Below are 15233 nucleotides of genomic sequence, written 5' to 3' on the forward strand. Positions count from 1 at the left end.
TTGAAGTGTTCGATTGGTTTTTGGTGCAGTTTGGTTTTGGGAGGTCCTTCAGGTCTGTTCTTGTTTAGACTTGAAGGGCTGCTTGTCGCTTTATTTCCAGAGACCAGTGCAGCGCCTGTCACTTAGTGGCTTAGAAACCCCTTGCCTGCTGGCTGATGTGGAGCTAGGGCTCTAGATGGGGACCCTGGGGGCAGGTGGGGAAGCTTAGGAAACCCAGAGTGTCCGTGTAGGTGTATTCATTCCCCCCACAGTACAGGAAGGGAAGCTTTTCACTAGCTAGTTGTTTCTCCGTCTTTCCTAGATGGAAAAGCCCTTAGAAACCCACCCCAGGGCTTTATTGTGTTGGCATCAGGGGCAGTGAAAGGCGCCCATTGACCAGGAGGGAGCGAGACCCTGGTTGAAACAACAGATGGTGGTGGGCAGACCAGCTGGCCCGTTTCTGGGCAAAGCAGATGGGAAGAAAGGAGGCTGTGGTCAGGGGGCTCGCAGTGACTCCGGGGAGCCCAGCCCTCAGCCCCAGCACTCACTTCTGTGTCACAACTCTGCCCTCTCACCTTCAACCTGAATCCCCTGCCCAAGGAGGCCTTGTTCCCGCCACTGCTGCAGAAAATGGGAATCATTAATTGAACCCTGAGGACGTTGTTTTATAGACGCGTGCTTATCCTTGGGGCTGGGGTAGTGTTTGTATCATACTGTGTATTGGGTAGGTTTTTGTGGGTGGACCTGCAGATTGTTACTATGTTTCTGTTAATAAATATGTTCTGACTTCCATGTGTTTGATTACAAATTAAGTTTTGAAATACAGTGTTCACGATAGATAGCTGTCTGAACTGCCACCCAGAAATGGTGCGTGTGATGACTCTGTAAAACAGAAGGTCTATTTTCTTCCTTTAGACATTCTTTGAAAGTTAAGGAATCACTTGCAAATTAAAAAACAAATAAACAAAAAAAAAATACTATCTTTTTTATGAATCAATTCCGTAGTCCTGGAAATTTACTATTCACTCGTCTCTGAATCTGAGGAGGCAATATGTTTAATTGGCTAGCCATGTATTTAAAATTTTTCACTACAAACTAGAATAAGTTTATTTTTGTTTCTTAAATGCCTTTCACATATTTAAAACAACTAAAAAGTAAACATCGGCTTTTCTTAAGAGACAAATCTCTATTTTTGGTGGGGAAAAAAACCCCAAAGCAGATAACCTTTTTTTTTTTTTTCCTTTTGGCAGATGAACTTATTTAGTTACAGAAAATAATTTAAATTCATTTAAATATTTGTTGGTGTTGGCTGGCAAAACTATCAGTATTTAGTTAGCCATTTCAATGGAAGAATAAATATCTTCTCAGTTAACTTCAAAATTATCTGCCTTGGTCAAGTTAGATTATAAAGATAAATTACTCAATATTGTTATATAACAACAAACTCATTTTTAAAATGGATTTTAAAGAAGTCTACTGCTTCTTTAAGGTGCATGGATTGTAAAGGGTTCAAAAATGCAACTTCAGACCCATCTAAATTGAAGGTTTCGTGTTTGAAAGCCTTACTGGCTAGTCAGAGGTTATCCTTTGATTACCCTGGGTGTTTGGAACAATGCTGAAACAAAGGGAAAAGACTCGATGCTGGTTTTAACCTTTGTGTGAGGACCCGTCCTCCCTCCTCCACTAAAACAAAATAAAACAAAAACAACAAAAAGCCAGCTGAGAGGAACAGAAGCCTGGGGGATTACCTGATGCTTTGTCTCGTCTCGGGCTAGTTCATCGCATGCTGGTTGGCAATGCTTATAAGAGGCTAGTCTTTGTTAGCCCTGTGGTGCAACTGTTAAGCGCTCAACTACTAACTGAAAGGTTTGGGGTTCGAACCCACCAGCGGCTCTGTGGGAGAAAAAGACCTGGCGATCTGTTTCCGTAAAGATTTACAGCCTAAGAAACCCTTTGGGGTGGTTATACTCTGTCCTGTAGGGTTGCTGTGAGTTGGAACCTACTCGACAGCGTGGGTTTTGTTCTGTTTTGGTATTCGTGGAAGAGACAAGTGGATGGTGAGAAATTAAACTGGATGTTCATAAGGAAACATTTATGTAGATAACGATGTTTCCTTTCCTAAGTTTGTAATGAGCTGCTTCACCAGAGAGCACCCAGATTTCCAAACTAGTTTTGCAGCTATATAGGGAAGTGACGGGATAAAAATGGTTTCTTCTAATCTTAACATTTTATTCTAGATTGTTATAGAAACATAGACTTATAAAATCTCTTGTTTCCTAATTACTTAGTCCAGCCAACACATTTTTATAGATGAGTAGACTGCTTCAAAGAGGCTAAGACATTAAATGGTATGTATGCCCAGGAGCACCTGAGAGACGGGCAGAGCTGAGTTAGAAGGTGAACAGAAAGTGAAATGTTGTTGTTGTTGTTAGGTGCCGTAGAGTCGGTTCCAATCCATAGCAACCCTACATTCAACAGAACGAAACCCTGCCGGGTCCTGCACCATCCTCACAATCGTTGTTATGCTTGAGCCTATTGTTGCAGCCTGTGTCAGTCCATCTCTCTGAAAGCCTTCCTCTTTTTGCTGACCCTCCACTTTACCAAGCATGATGTCCTTCTCCAGGGACTGATCCCTCCTGATAACATGTCCAAAGTATGTGAGGCGTAGTCTTTATTCATTGTCCAGCTTTCACATGCTTATGAAGCAATTGAAAATACCATGGCTCGGGTCAGGCCACCTTAGTCTTCAAGGTGACATCTTTGCTTTTCAACGCTTTAAAGAGGTCTTTTGCAGCAGATTTGCCCAGTGCAGTGCATTGGGAAAGAACAAGTGAGTCAAAGAGCAGGTGTATTATTTCCCCCTCCCTTATTTTTGGTAGCTTGAAACAACATCCATTTATTATCTTGTAGTTCTTTGGGTCAGGAGTCTGAGCATGGCTTAATTGGCTCCTCTGTCCAGAGTCTCCCAAGCTGAAATCATGGTGTGTGTTAGGGCTACAGTCTCATCTGAGGCTTGAGGTCCTCTTCCACACTTATTGTTGGTTGACATAATTCGTCTCCTTGCGGTTTTAAGACTGAGGGCCCTGTTCCCTCCCTCGCTCCCTCCCTTTCCTCCCTCCCTCCCTTCCATTTTGCATTAAAATTTTTTTATTGTGGTAAAATATATATAACAAAAGCCTTTACCATTTTAACCATCTTTCAATGTACAATTCAGTGATGTTAATCACATTCACCATGTTGTGCAACCGTCACCACTATTTCCAAGTTTTTCATCACCCTAGAGACTCAGTATCCCTTAAGCAAAAACTCCCCATCCCCCTCTCCCCTAGCCCCTGGTTACCACTAAGAAACTTTTGTCTCTGTGCATTTGCCTGTTCTAGATATTTCACGTAAGTGAGATCATACAATATTTATCCTTCTCCGATGGACGTATTTCACTCAGTGTAGTGTTTTCAGGGTTCATCCATGTTGTAGCGTGAGTCAGAACTCCATTCGTCTTTATGGCTGAATAATATTCCACCATATGTATGTGGAGTCCCTGAGGGATTTAAACAGTTAATGTGCTCAGCTGTTAACAGAAAGATTGAAAGTTCGAGTCCACCCAGAGGCTCTTTGGAAGAAAGACCTGGCAGTCTACTTCTGAAAAATCAGCTGTTCAAAGCCAGTTCTACTCTGATACATATGGGGTCTCCATGAGTCCCAATCAGCTCAGCAACAGCTGGTTTTGGTTTATTTTCAGCAGCTGAGGTCTCACGGGCTGTATCATAATCTGCTAGCATCTCAGGGTAGCAGAATGTGGGTATTTGTGTGTGCGTGGGTGATTCTGCATAGCTCTTCCCTCTACCCTTCCATGCTCCCTGTCTCGGTGAACTGCTAGATATCTTTGAAGCCCTACTCTCCATTTCACAGATTGGAGTAAACCAGGACCCTGGGAAAGCGTGTAGGCAGCCTCCTATCCTTCCTTATTTTTGTTGCTATTGTAAACTGAATCTTTTTAAAATTAACCTCTTCTAGCTCTGTGACGCTAAGATATAGAAATACATTTTATTTTTGCTTATAGACTTTTAAAATACTGTATTGTGGTTTAGGTGAAAATTTACACAGTAAATTAAATTCCCATTCAACCATTCATACACTAGTTGTTCTGTGACATTGCTTACAATCCCCAGGGGTCCCCATTGTCTTGCTGGCTGTTGGCCAGTGGTCACGCTCAGCTCCTAGAGAATGCCCGCAGGTTCTTGTCATGTGGCCTTCTTCACAACATTGCAGTATGCTTTTCAAAGCCAACAGGAATGAGTCTGGTACTGGTCCTTGCCTTTTAAGGGCCCACTTGATTAAGTCAGCCCTACCCTGGATAATCTCCCTTTTGATTAACTCAGAGTCAGCTGATTAGGGAACTTAATTACATCTGCAAAATTTCTTTTACCATAAATGTAACAAAATCCCAGGAGTGATATCATATTCATAACTCTGCCCACACTCAACCCTCCTCCTTTTAAAGCTGAGAATTAAGCCCAGTAGAGGTATTTGCACTTGACCCACAGATCTAAAGTGCTAAAATTGGGGAAAGTAAGAATTTTTGATCAATATTGTCTACCTGGAACCGTCACTATTAGCTTGAATTTAGAAGAGAAATCTGCTGCTTAATAACCTCTTTTGTTTCTTTATGTTGTAGGTGTGGTATCATTAGTAGCTGTTCATCCTTCTACAGTAAACACGCTTGGAAAACAGCTCCTGCCAAAAACCTTCGGACAGTCCAATGTCAACATTGCACAGCAAGTGGTAAGGAGCCTTTTGACAAGGATGGGCTGTGGCTATTCTGGAATATGGATGGGGATCTTAATGGGTAAATCAGGAGTAGGATTAGTTTATATGCTGTTAATTGCCCTTGATGTTCACAGTAGTGCTTAGGTTTTGGCTCAAAAGTTGTAATGTTTGAGATCTTCCCTTCCCATCACGATTCTTTCACTGCTTTCTTCCCGCTGGATGGTTGATAGTGCTGGACTTTTTAAACTTTTTCCCATGATTTAAGGAGCATTATTGTTACAGTGGTGGTGATGGCATCTTATGTTTGTAGAGGCTTATGTTCTCAAGGTGCTTATGTGTATTTTATCTTGTTTGCTTCTCCCGATAACTGTGCAGTTGGTAAGGAGGGTATTTGAGAGGAGCCTAAGACAAATCATGAAAAATTAACAGCCAGAATTTCAAGAGAGCTGCCCATGGTGGTAACACGCAGGTAGTAAGTACTCAAGCACACACTAGAATCAGGGCTTCTGATCCCTTCTACCGTGTTTTTACCACCGGCCCCTCCCCCTGCACACATAACATACTCTTTTTTTCCTTGTGCTCAACTGTGTTCTTATCCGTTGTTTACTTAACAGTCCTAAACTCTTAGTCAACAAGTTTAACTCTGGAGTAAAGAGGAATGGCGCTGCCAGTGGAGTGTGGCACTCTGCCTTTACCTTTCTCGGGGGACATCCTCTCAGTGAATTGGCACAGGGCATCTGGGTCGTGGTAGGAAGGTTGTTATGGGAGCCATTGGAAGGCTGCCATCAGAATAGAAGAAGGAAAGCTTTTTCTCTCAGGTCTGCTCACACAGGAAACAGCAGGCTGTGATGTCTCGGCAAATTTAGAAGTTTGCCGTTTCTGCTGAATGTTTTAACACTGTCTTTTACTGATGTTATTGGCTTCCTTTGTATTTTTGTTCCTTTTTCTTCTCTGATGGGTTCTAGATGTTGGCCTATCAAAGACAAGAAATATCCCAAACAGAATTCCGCAAGGGGGATGGGGTGGGCTGGTTTACACCTCTAGGCGTCAGAATCAGGACCCTAATAGGTAGGTAGGGTTTACCCAGTGCAGATTCTGTGTATAACTAGAATATTCAATGAGGGTTGTACGTGCATAAACATAGACAGGATTTTAGGGGTTTGCAGTCCTTCCTCTGCTAGTGGCTAAGGGCACAGTGTCTAGTTTTGGGTGTGGATTCTTGCTGCCCTTGTCTCTCATGGTCTGGTCTATGCTGGACTGTGTGTTTTTAGCTTCAGGGTCCTTCCTGCCGGGTCCTGGCCTTTGTGGTGGGAATGAGTGCCCTTCTAGCAGCCCCAGCCGTGTCCTGCCTCCCGCTGCTCTGCTCTGGAAGGTGCTGCTGCGCTGTGTCCACTCTGCCCCACACTTGCTCACGATGCTGCACTCTCTTCTCAAATACATGTGGCGTGACATCACCTTTTGGCGGGAAGAGAACCTTTGTTTGGAGTGAGAGGCAGAACAGGGCCCTCTGCAGCCCCAGCAGCAGTAGCTTTGCACGAGATGTTCTGGGATTCGTTTGTTACTTTGTCCACTGTATTGGTTCTTCTGTAATCTCAGTTTGGGGCGTATCCTTTCTGTGTAATAATTTTGTTTTTCTTTAGGGAAATAATTATGGCACACCACCGATATTTTGATCATTTCTAAATTTTAGTCTTTATTTTAAATTCCTTTCCACTATTTCCATTTTGTTTAAGCACACTTGAATTTTTCTAAATCCTTTTCATGGATTTTAGTATTGATTTAGTTTTCAGAGCAAGCTCCAACAGCTTGCCAGCGCACATTTAGAACCCCTAATCTATAGCGTTTGGCCCCTGGGCCTCTTCCATCCACTGCTGGTGATCATCAGCACTTCTTACTCTCCGGTGTGACTTTTTATTAGTTTGAGTTTATAATCACACACTGTGCCAGAGGTGGCATGGCCTAGCGAGAAGAGAATGGTGTTCACATCTCGGCTCTCCCATTCACAAGCTGTGCTATGACCCCAGTGACCCACCTGGTCCCTTGACAGTAAAATGTGATCAAATTTTGCTTTGCAAAATCATTGTGAGTTATCGAAAGCCATAGTTTGTGAAAGTCCTGGCACCATAATTGGCATCTTACAGGTTTTCAGTAAGTGTCGTTTTGCTGTAAGCTGCAAATTCCATTTTATGTTTTACTTCATGAAGGCATACAGTTTGATTTTTATAGCCACTGCGTACTATATATAGCAGAGTTTAGCTTGGGGAATAAACCTGGTTAATTATACCAACAGTTCTGTTTAATTTATCAATCTGCAAGTTAAATAAATGATTTGAATTAAGTGGATTTGAGTTGAGAATAAAACGGCTATTTTTATGCCTCACAAAAACCCCACACAATGAAAACTTACAAGCTACAAATGTCTCTTAAACCTTTTTTATAAAACAAAGGTTAAAAAAAGAGGGGCTGGTTGATTCTGACGTCAGAGATGAGGTTTAATCCTTGTTTGAGCAAAAACGGAACCTGGGGGTAAGGAGCGGTCCTCAGATTTTCAGCATTCGGTCAGTGCACCAGAGTACCTTCAGTTCACGGCCCAGATGCAGGTGTGTTCATTGCTGGAAAAGGGATCAAATCCTGAAATTGCCACCCGTATCATCCTTTGTTATTATTGTTGCTGTCAAGTCCATTCTGACTCATGGTGGCCCCATGTGTGCAGAGTAGAACTGCTCCACAGAGTTTTCAAGGCTGTGTGACCTTTTGGAAGCAAATCGCCAGGCTTGTCTTCCGAGACACCTCTGGGTGGGTTCAAATAACCAACCTTTTGGCTAGTAGTCGAGCACTTAACCATTTGTGCCACCCAGGGACTCCTATGTCATCTTTTAGAAGAGCCTTACTTCTGGAGCACTATTTTTTTTCTAAACCTCATGTTGCAAAATATAATATAAGAAAAAATGCACAAAACGATATGTGCAACCCACTGAAGCAAACACCTGTATAACCACCACCCAGCTAAGAAATAGAATATGGGGAACACCCCAGGTTCCCCCCTTATGCCTCTCCCAGCTACAGCTCTTCCCTCCCGCAAAAGGTTAGCACAAACCAGATTTTTATGGAAAAACAACCTTTTCTTTATCATTGTTACCACCCAACCATACCTCCCTATACATTGTAGCCTACTTTTGTCTGTTTTTTTTGGATTCTTTATATAAATGGAATCCTACAGAATGTATACTGAGGTGATTTCAATTTCAGTTTTTAGAGCACATGAAATTAAGGTGCAAACACTGCACCCTGTATTGATAGCTCTCTTTTCCTTAGACCAGATTATGGAAGGGCTAGGCTTGAAAGCACAGAAGTTGACTCTGGAGGCAGTAAGATTGGCTTGCTGGAGAGCGGGGGAGAAGCAAAGCATCCTAGGTAGGATTGGCCGGGTTGGTTTTTACCAGGCCTTTCTGAGATGGGATGCTCAGAGCACACACTTCTCTTTCCTTAGGGCGTCAGGTCTTCACTGTCTTTAAGCAGCTGTGTAGCTAGTTGGAATTGCAGGAGCTTCGAAGTCAAAAGACCTGAGTTTGGATTCAGCCTCTGTTACCACTTACCAACTGTGTGACCTTAAGCCACGTTAATTTAACTTCTCTGAACCTTACTTCACATCTGAACAGTAATCCAAAACCAAACTCGTTGGCGTCAAGTCGATTCTGACTCATAGCAACCCTATAGGACAGAGTAGAACTGCCCCATAGGGTTTCCAAGGTGGATTCGAACTGCCAACCTTTTGGTCAGCAGCCAAGCTCTTAACCGCTGCGCCACCAGTGCAGTAACAGTAATAACACTACCTATTTTCCATGATTGTTGAAGTGATTTAAAAACTGACTACATGTAAACAAACTCTGGTGGTGCAGTGCCTGGTCACCCCTCTTCCCTCTTCCCCCTTCACAGCGCCTAACACAGGAGAGAGAGGTCACATGTGGACACTCTCGTGTTCCTTCATGGAAAGTGTGAGGCATAGAGGTGAAGAAATAATCGTTACATAAGAGGAGACAAGTGTCACCAGAGAATTCCTGAAACACTCCCTACATACACAGCCTCTTTTCTCAGATCCCTGAGCTACCAGCCTTACGAGCCTCATGGAATATAACTGCTCCCCAGGTGGCTCTTTGGTTTCTGGATACAGATGGAAACCCAGCGCTAAGTGTGGGATCAGCCATCTGTTTGGATTAGGCCACGCTCACCTCAGGATATGCTGCGGCTTCTGTTCAAGTCCTGGTGTGGTCTTATGCCCCCGGCCACTCCCAGCTGAAACAGTGTGGCTGCTGTTTTGAAATCTGGTTCCCTTTCCTCCTTTCTCAAAGACTTAAGCTCTTAATTCTTTCCTTTTCTCTTCTCACATGGCTCATCTCCCCACCCCCAGTTTACTTCTTACCTTCTGCCCTCCTCACTTCTTCTGTTGCCCATTTTCCTGTCCTTGGCTCTTGCCTTGCACATCCTCACATGCTCTCAATTTATCCTCTATTTCTGTTGGGCCATAATGTTTATAGTTTATACTGTAAAAATGAATGCTCAATAGTAACCTATGTATTTGTGGTGATAGAGGTGTGTGTTTGCATGAGAACAACGCAATCATTCTTCTGCTGTATGTACACCATATCTGCATTCAGCCTAGTCTTCTGTCATCCAGATCCAGAAAGAAAAGGAAAAAATAAAATGACCCGAGCCAAGTAGATGTCAAAAACTCTAGACAGTGAAGCATATGTGTTTTATTCTTAGGAGATGTTAACTCTTACTTTACTCACAGTGCTAACAAGTTCTTTGTCTGCAGTCTACTTGTTTGCTTGCTTGTTTGTCTGATGTCCAAGTCCATGACGGCTTAAGAATGGCCCATTGCAGGGGCAGAGGGACAAGTATAAAGGCCAGTACAGGAGGGCACCTAGACAGCCGACAGCTGAGGCCACAGGCGGAAACGTACAAAAAGGAGATGTGGATGTTGAAAAACTCCAGCAGCTTGGATGCATCTCGTAGAGGAGCAGAAACCCACACTTCCAAGTAACTGGAAGGGAGTGTGTGTCCTAGCACGCCTATCCAACGCACTTCCTTCCTTGGGATTTCCAGGGAGGTGAGGTGTGCACAAGGAAACCTCCCACAGGGAAAACAAAGCATTTGATGAAGATTTCCGTGTAAAATAGCTAAAGTATAAAAGCATAGAGAGTATGCTCACAGTTTTCCACTAAGCTTAGCTTTCTCTGATGACTTACCCCCTCCACATTGTGAACTCACAGCCAGTGTGTACATTCTGAGACTAGTCTGCTGTGTTCTTTTAGCTAAAACGCATTGATGGTTGAGAGTCTGTGCGTCTTTACCTTTTTGTTCCCAAGGCCAAGTATACTCCAACTATAGTAAACTCAGGTGTTTTAACTTTTTTTTTTTTTTAAACTAATACTTGAAGCTGAGGAAACTAAAGAGAAAAACAGGAGCGTTCAGGCTTAAGCACATTTCAACAAGGTTTTCTCAGCACTTGACAATTGAGTTTGTGTTATCTAGGATAAGTTCATTCATTCATTCACTCGTAAGTAGATGATTTTTTAGAGCAGTTTAAAGCTTACAGAAAATTTGAGCTGAAACTACAGCGTTCCTATATATTCCCCTCACCTCCTGCCCCCTAAAAAAACCAAAACCAAACCCATGCCATTGCGTCGATTCCAACTCATAGCGACCCTGTAGGACAGAGTAGAACTGCCCCATAGGGTTTCCAAGGAGCGGCTGGTGGGTTTGAACTGCCGACCTTTTGGTTAGCAGCGGAACACTTAACCACAGCGCCCCCAGGGCTCCTGTTTCCCCTGTTATTAATATTTTGCATTGCTGTGGCACACTTGTTAAAACTGATGAACTGATACTGATACGTTGTAATTAAAGTCCACAGTTTACATTAGGGTTCATTCTTCATGTTGTGCAATTCTATGGGTTTTGGAAAATGCATAATGTCACGTATCCACCATTATAAAACTGTCCTAAAAATGCCCTGTGCTTCACCCTTTCATCCCCCACCCCCACAACCAAGTTTATTTTAATAAGCAGTTGTTGAGCATCTACTGTATACCGTGTACCTGTTCTCTGGCTTTCTATTCTCCTTGCAGAATCACTTAATTAGTATGTCCCTATGTGGAGGTTCAGATAGTTCTAGGGAGAGGACCAATTAGAGGGTCATTTTATTTTAGGGTCAAGCTAGAGTGTCTCATGGAGTCATGAAATTGAATTTAATTAAGCCCCTTTCTCAGGGAGAAGAATTCCACATGTAAGTTCCCTTAAAAATTAAATTTAAAAGGACTTCACTGCCTCTTTGCATTGGGTGTGCTTGCATGTTCAGGCAAGGACCTCACAAGTTCAGAGAGGTTAGCTTTTCAAAGTCTTCCATTTACTTTCTTAGGAATACCAATTTGAAGTAAAAACGGTTGTGCCTAAGTAATTGCTTTGAGTAGACAGGTCTTCCATGTTTTTCAAACTGTTTTGACCACAAAAGAAATGCATTCCACGTTGTCACACAGAACACCCCCATGAATGAATGCATACGTACATTTAAAAGAGACCAAAGTTTCATACAGTAGTGCTCACTTATGGGAGATTTGTTCTCTTCTCAATTCGTTTTCATTTTTCAGAAAACTCACTCACTGGATTTCATGGCCTGCTAGTAACGGGGGATCCCCAGTTTGAAAAACAACTCTGATAAATCTTTTATGTTAGAAATGTAAACATAGCGTGTACATTGAAATGTAAATGAAGAGGATGAAAACGCAGTTAACTTTTTCTTTTCATGGGCCATAACTTGTGTGGACCGTTAACATTGAGGGAGATGATCTGGGCTTAGAGATGGATCATTTTAAAAAGTCCCTCTGTCAGCTGTTCACAGGGCCACGGGCAGGTAATGTGTTTATCCTGCTAAGAAGGGAAAGCAAAGGGGAGCAGCCGGCTTAAATAACCCGGAAACAGTAGCCACAGTGAATGTCTTAAGAGGTATATTCTCTTCTCTCCTGGATGGAGGCTTTCTCCCCTAACGTTCAGAGGTCTAACTTTAATACATTTAACTGAACTTTCTTAATAACCACACAAGCAGTTGAATTGTGGAGGCATTTTGCTTTGGAGTAAATTGAATCTCTTTAACATTTACTGAGAAATAGTGTTTCTGAATAATTTTACTCAATCATCAGCTCACTGATGTCGATGTAAGGATTGTGCAACAAGATCTTAGAAAGGTTAAAATTTTAATTGATCATACAAGACAATGTCTATTTATTCGCAAATGTTAATATTAAACATAGGTGGAACTAAAGTCCTTATTGTCAAAAGACAAACCACTTACTTTCTTTAATGAAGACATAATTGTTGAATGCCTCAGACACTACAAAACGGATTGCATTAGGGCTTTGCATGTGAGTGAGGCTGATTGGTAAATGCCAGTTGGTGCAGCTTTCAGAGGATTTGCTTGACCACTGAGAATCATTGTTGTCACCAGATGTATAAAAACCCATGGGTTTTTGCTCCCAGTATTAATTGCCCAGCCCTCCCTGACAGTGTTTGGTGTGCTAAGGTTTCCGGAGAATGTGCCATTGGAATGAAATGCCCCAGTGTATCAGTTTTAAACCTAAGCATTGGTTATCAACTTGTCGATGGTTATACTGCCTGAGCTGATTAATGGACTTTGGCTGTGTCTCTGATTCTGTGTATGCCTTTGTTTTGAGAGCTGTTCTTTCTTTGTTTTTATAGTCAGCCAATTTTTAGTACCGCTGAAGGATACGATTTTATCCTTGTCCATATTATTGAAAGGAACTAAAAGAAGGTGAGAGGAAAAATAGAAACATCGATCAAGTTCCTTATACAGAATTCTGTATTGTGATACTTTTTTCTTCCTTCTATAGTATCCTTCCCACTCCCAAAAAAAATCAGTCAACTTGAACTTCAGTGCATCTCCTTTGAAGTTTAATACTGATCCATTTGCCACTGGAGGTGTTGCTTTGTTTTGTTCTTGGCTTGTTTGGGCTGTTTGGAGTTTCTTGTTGCTTTTGTTTAATTCGAGATGTCTGAGGTTGGTGAAGGGGAATCAAAGACATGGTCAGAACAGATGGTGATCGTATCGGTCAATATTTCAAAAGTGTCAGCCCTTGGGTACTTACATTATCATTGTTCTTTCTAATTCTTTGTGGTTAATAAAAGTCAGAAGTGGCTGTAGATAATGAACGAATAATAAAAATGGCAGCGTCATAATATGGGAGATTTCTGATTGTATTCTGAATTGTCTTTTTTAACTGTAGGTAATTGGTACACCTCAGAGACCTGCAGCGCCAAATACTATCCTGGTAGGAAGTCCACACACCCCTAACACACATTTTGTATCACAGAACCAGGCTTCAGACTCCTCACCTTGGTCTGCTGGGTGAGCAATATTCCTCTCAAACTATTAGAATTAACAGAATTGCTTAGAGTGTTAATCTTAAAAGTTCTCCGTTGTGGCCAAATATGTTGTATGATCATGCCGTAGGTCCCCTGGGTAGATGTATTCTTCAGAGCTCTTAATAAAACCCGTCTGTTTTTAATTGGACAAATGTGCAATTCATACCCAGAATAGACAAAGAGACACTTTCCCCTCAGTAAATGAGAAGTCAGATTGCTGGGAAAACAGTTCTCCTTCAGTAGTGTTTTGGTGTAATTGTTACACTTTAAAGGTTTATCAGTTCTTGGCAGAAGAAAAGGGAAGAAGCTGGCTTCATCAACTCAGTGGTAACTTTAAAACTTTTCCTTGTCTGCACTGGAAAATGACAATTTAGGAAATACGTCTGAGTGTGATCACTCTTACAGCATCTTCGTCCGTAACTGTAAATTTAACGTTCAGGATGCCACAGGTTATGGCCCATTCCTATCACCTCTCATGGCCCCACCAGAATTGTTATTCAGATGGTTTCTTCCTCTAAAGCAGAATCTCATGTGAACGCTATTTTGCTTGGTCAGCGGAATTGCTTTCCTTAGAAACAAGCAAACAGAAACAAATAAGACTATGTCTCTGTTGGTTATAAAGCAAAAAAAAAAAAGAAAATCTCATTTAGAAAATTTAGCCAATTAGAAACCAAGAGCATGGTTTTTCTTTGATGTGCTGACTCAAAAAGTTCAGAAATTTGGATTTACCCTCTCAGTTTGAAACACTCATAACGTTTTCTAGCAATTTTGGCACCCATTCTTATGTGGGTTATCACAGCCTTGTCTAACAGCCTGGGGAAATTTCCATTAATAATTCTGAAGTTTACACCAGAACTTCCCAGAATTCCTGATGCTGGTTGATGTCTTAAAGATGTAGTGTTTAGTGTACTGATCTGTATACATATCAGATATACTGTAACTGATCCCCACCTCTTTGGATGGCCGACCCATTTTTCCTGACATTTGAAGATACAGATGTGAGATCTGGCCTCTTAAATGCTCATTTTTCTGACCTTTAAGGAAAAAAACAAAACATCGAACACCCACACTAACAATGTACTATCTCCTTTAATGGAGCTAATTTTCCTATGACTTGGAATAATGAGGAGACCTTGGCCTGATCCTATGAGATCTGCTGCTCCAGTTGGACTGGGGCCCTTTTTGTGTAGCTTATTACATCTTTTAGGTAAAAGCGTATCTGGATTCCTGGTTGGCTCTGGAGAATGCTAATGGCGTTTATGTTTCCCTTTGTATTTTTGAAGGAAACGCAACAGGAAAGGAGAGAAAAATGGCAAAGGTCTGAGGCATTTTTCAATGAAGGTTTGTGAGAAGGTTCAGAGGAAAGGGACCACTTCCTATAACGAAGTGGCAGATGAATTGGTCGCGGAGTTCAGTGCTGCTGATAACCATATTTTACCAAATGAATCAGTAAGTATATGCCGGGTGGCCTCATGTGAGAGGCCAGGAATAGCAGAACTCACCTGCATTTCATAGCTCACTCTTCTTTTTTTTTTAAATTTGAAACCATTTCAAATATATAGAAAAGTTCCAAATATAGTACAAAAAACTTCTTTCCTGAACCATTTGAGAGTACATTGTTGATATGACGTTCCGTCAGTCCTGAATGTTTTAGCGTATACCTGGGTGGCACAAATGGTTAAGGGCTCAGCTGCTAACTGAAAGAAAGGTTGGCAGTTCAAATCCACCCAGAGGTGCCTTGGAAGAAAGGCCTGGCAATGTGTTTCTGAAAGGTCACAACCATGAAAACCCCTTGGTGTGCAGCTCCACTCTGAGACACATGGGGTTGCCATGAGTCAGAATCAACTTGGCGGCAACTGGTTTGTTTTTTGTTTTTCTTCTAACAAGGACATTCTCCTACATAACCACAATACAGTCACTAAACCAGGAAATTAATATTGAAACGTTACTACAGTCTGATCCACAATACAGTCACTAAAACCAGGAAATTAATATTGAAACGTTACTACAGTTTGATCCACAATACAGTCACTAAAACCAGGAAATTAATA

General features: G+C 41.9%; 1 protein-coding gene across 7 annotated transcripts in view; it reads left to right on the forward strand.

The window, feature by feature from the left end:
• TFDP1 (transcription factor Dp-1) overlaps window positions 1–15233 on the forward strand; it is a 266300-nt gene that overhangs the window by 237979 nt on the left and 13088 nt on the right. For 4 of the 7 annotated variants that reach the window (XR_002824496.1, XM_023733479.1, XM_023733519.1 and 1 more), the window contains 3 exons: window positions 4655–4761; window positions 13044–13165; window positions 14466–14631. Coding sequence is in view for 4 of the 7 variants with exons in the window: in XM_023733479.1 (XP_023589247.1) it covers window positions 4655–4761; window positions 13044–13165; window positions 14466–14631 (395 nt within the window). In the remaining 3 variants the exon portion in view is untranslated. Of the gene's footprint in view, window positions 1–4654; window positions 4762–13043; window positions 13166–14465; window positions 14632–15233 lie in introns of those variants that run through there. The other 3 variants (XR_002824494.1, XR_002824495.1, XM_023733488.1) reach the window with 3 other exon arrangements.

The sequence above is a fragment of the Trichechus manatus genome, unplaced genomic scaffold, assembly GCF_000243295.1.
Source record: "Trichechus manatus latirostris isolate Lorelei unplaced genomic scaffold, TriManLat1.0 scaffold00004, whole genome shotgun sequence".
NCBI lineage: Eukaryota > Metazoa > Chordata > Mammalia > Sirenia > Trichechidae > Trichechus > Trichechus manatus.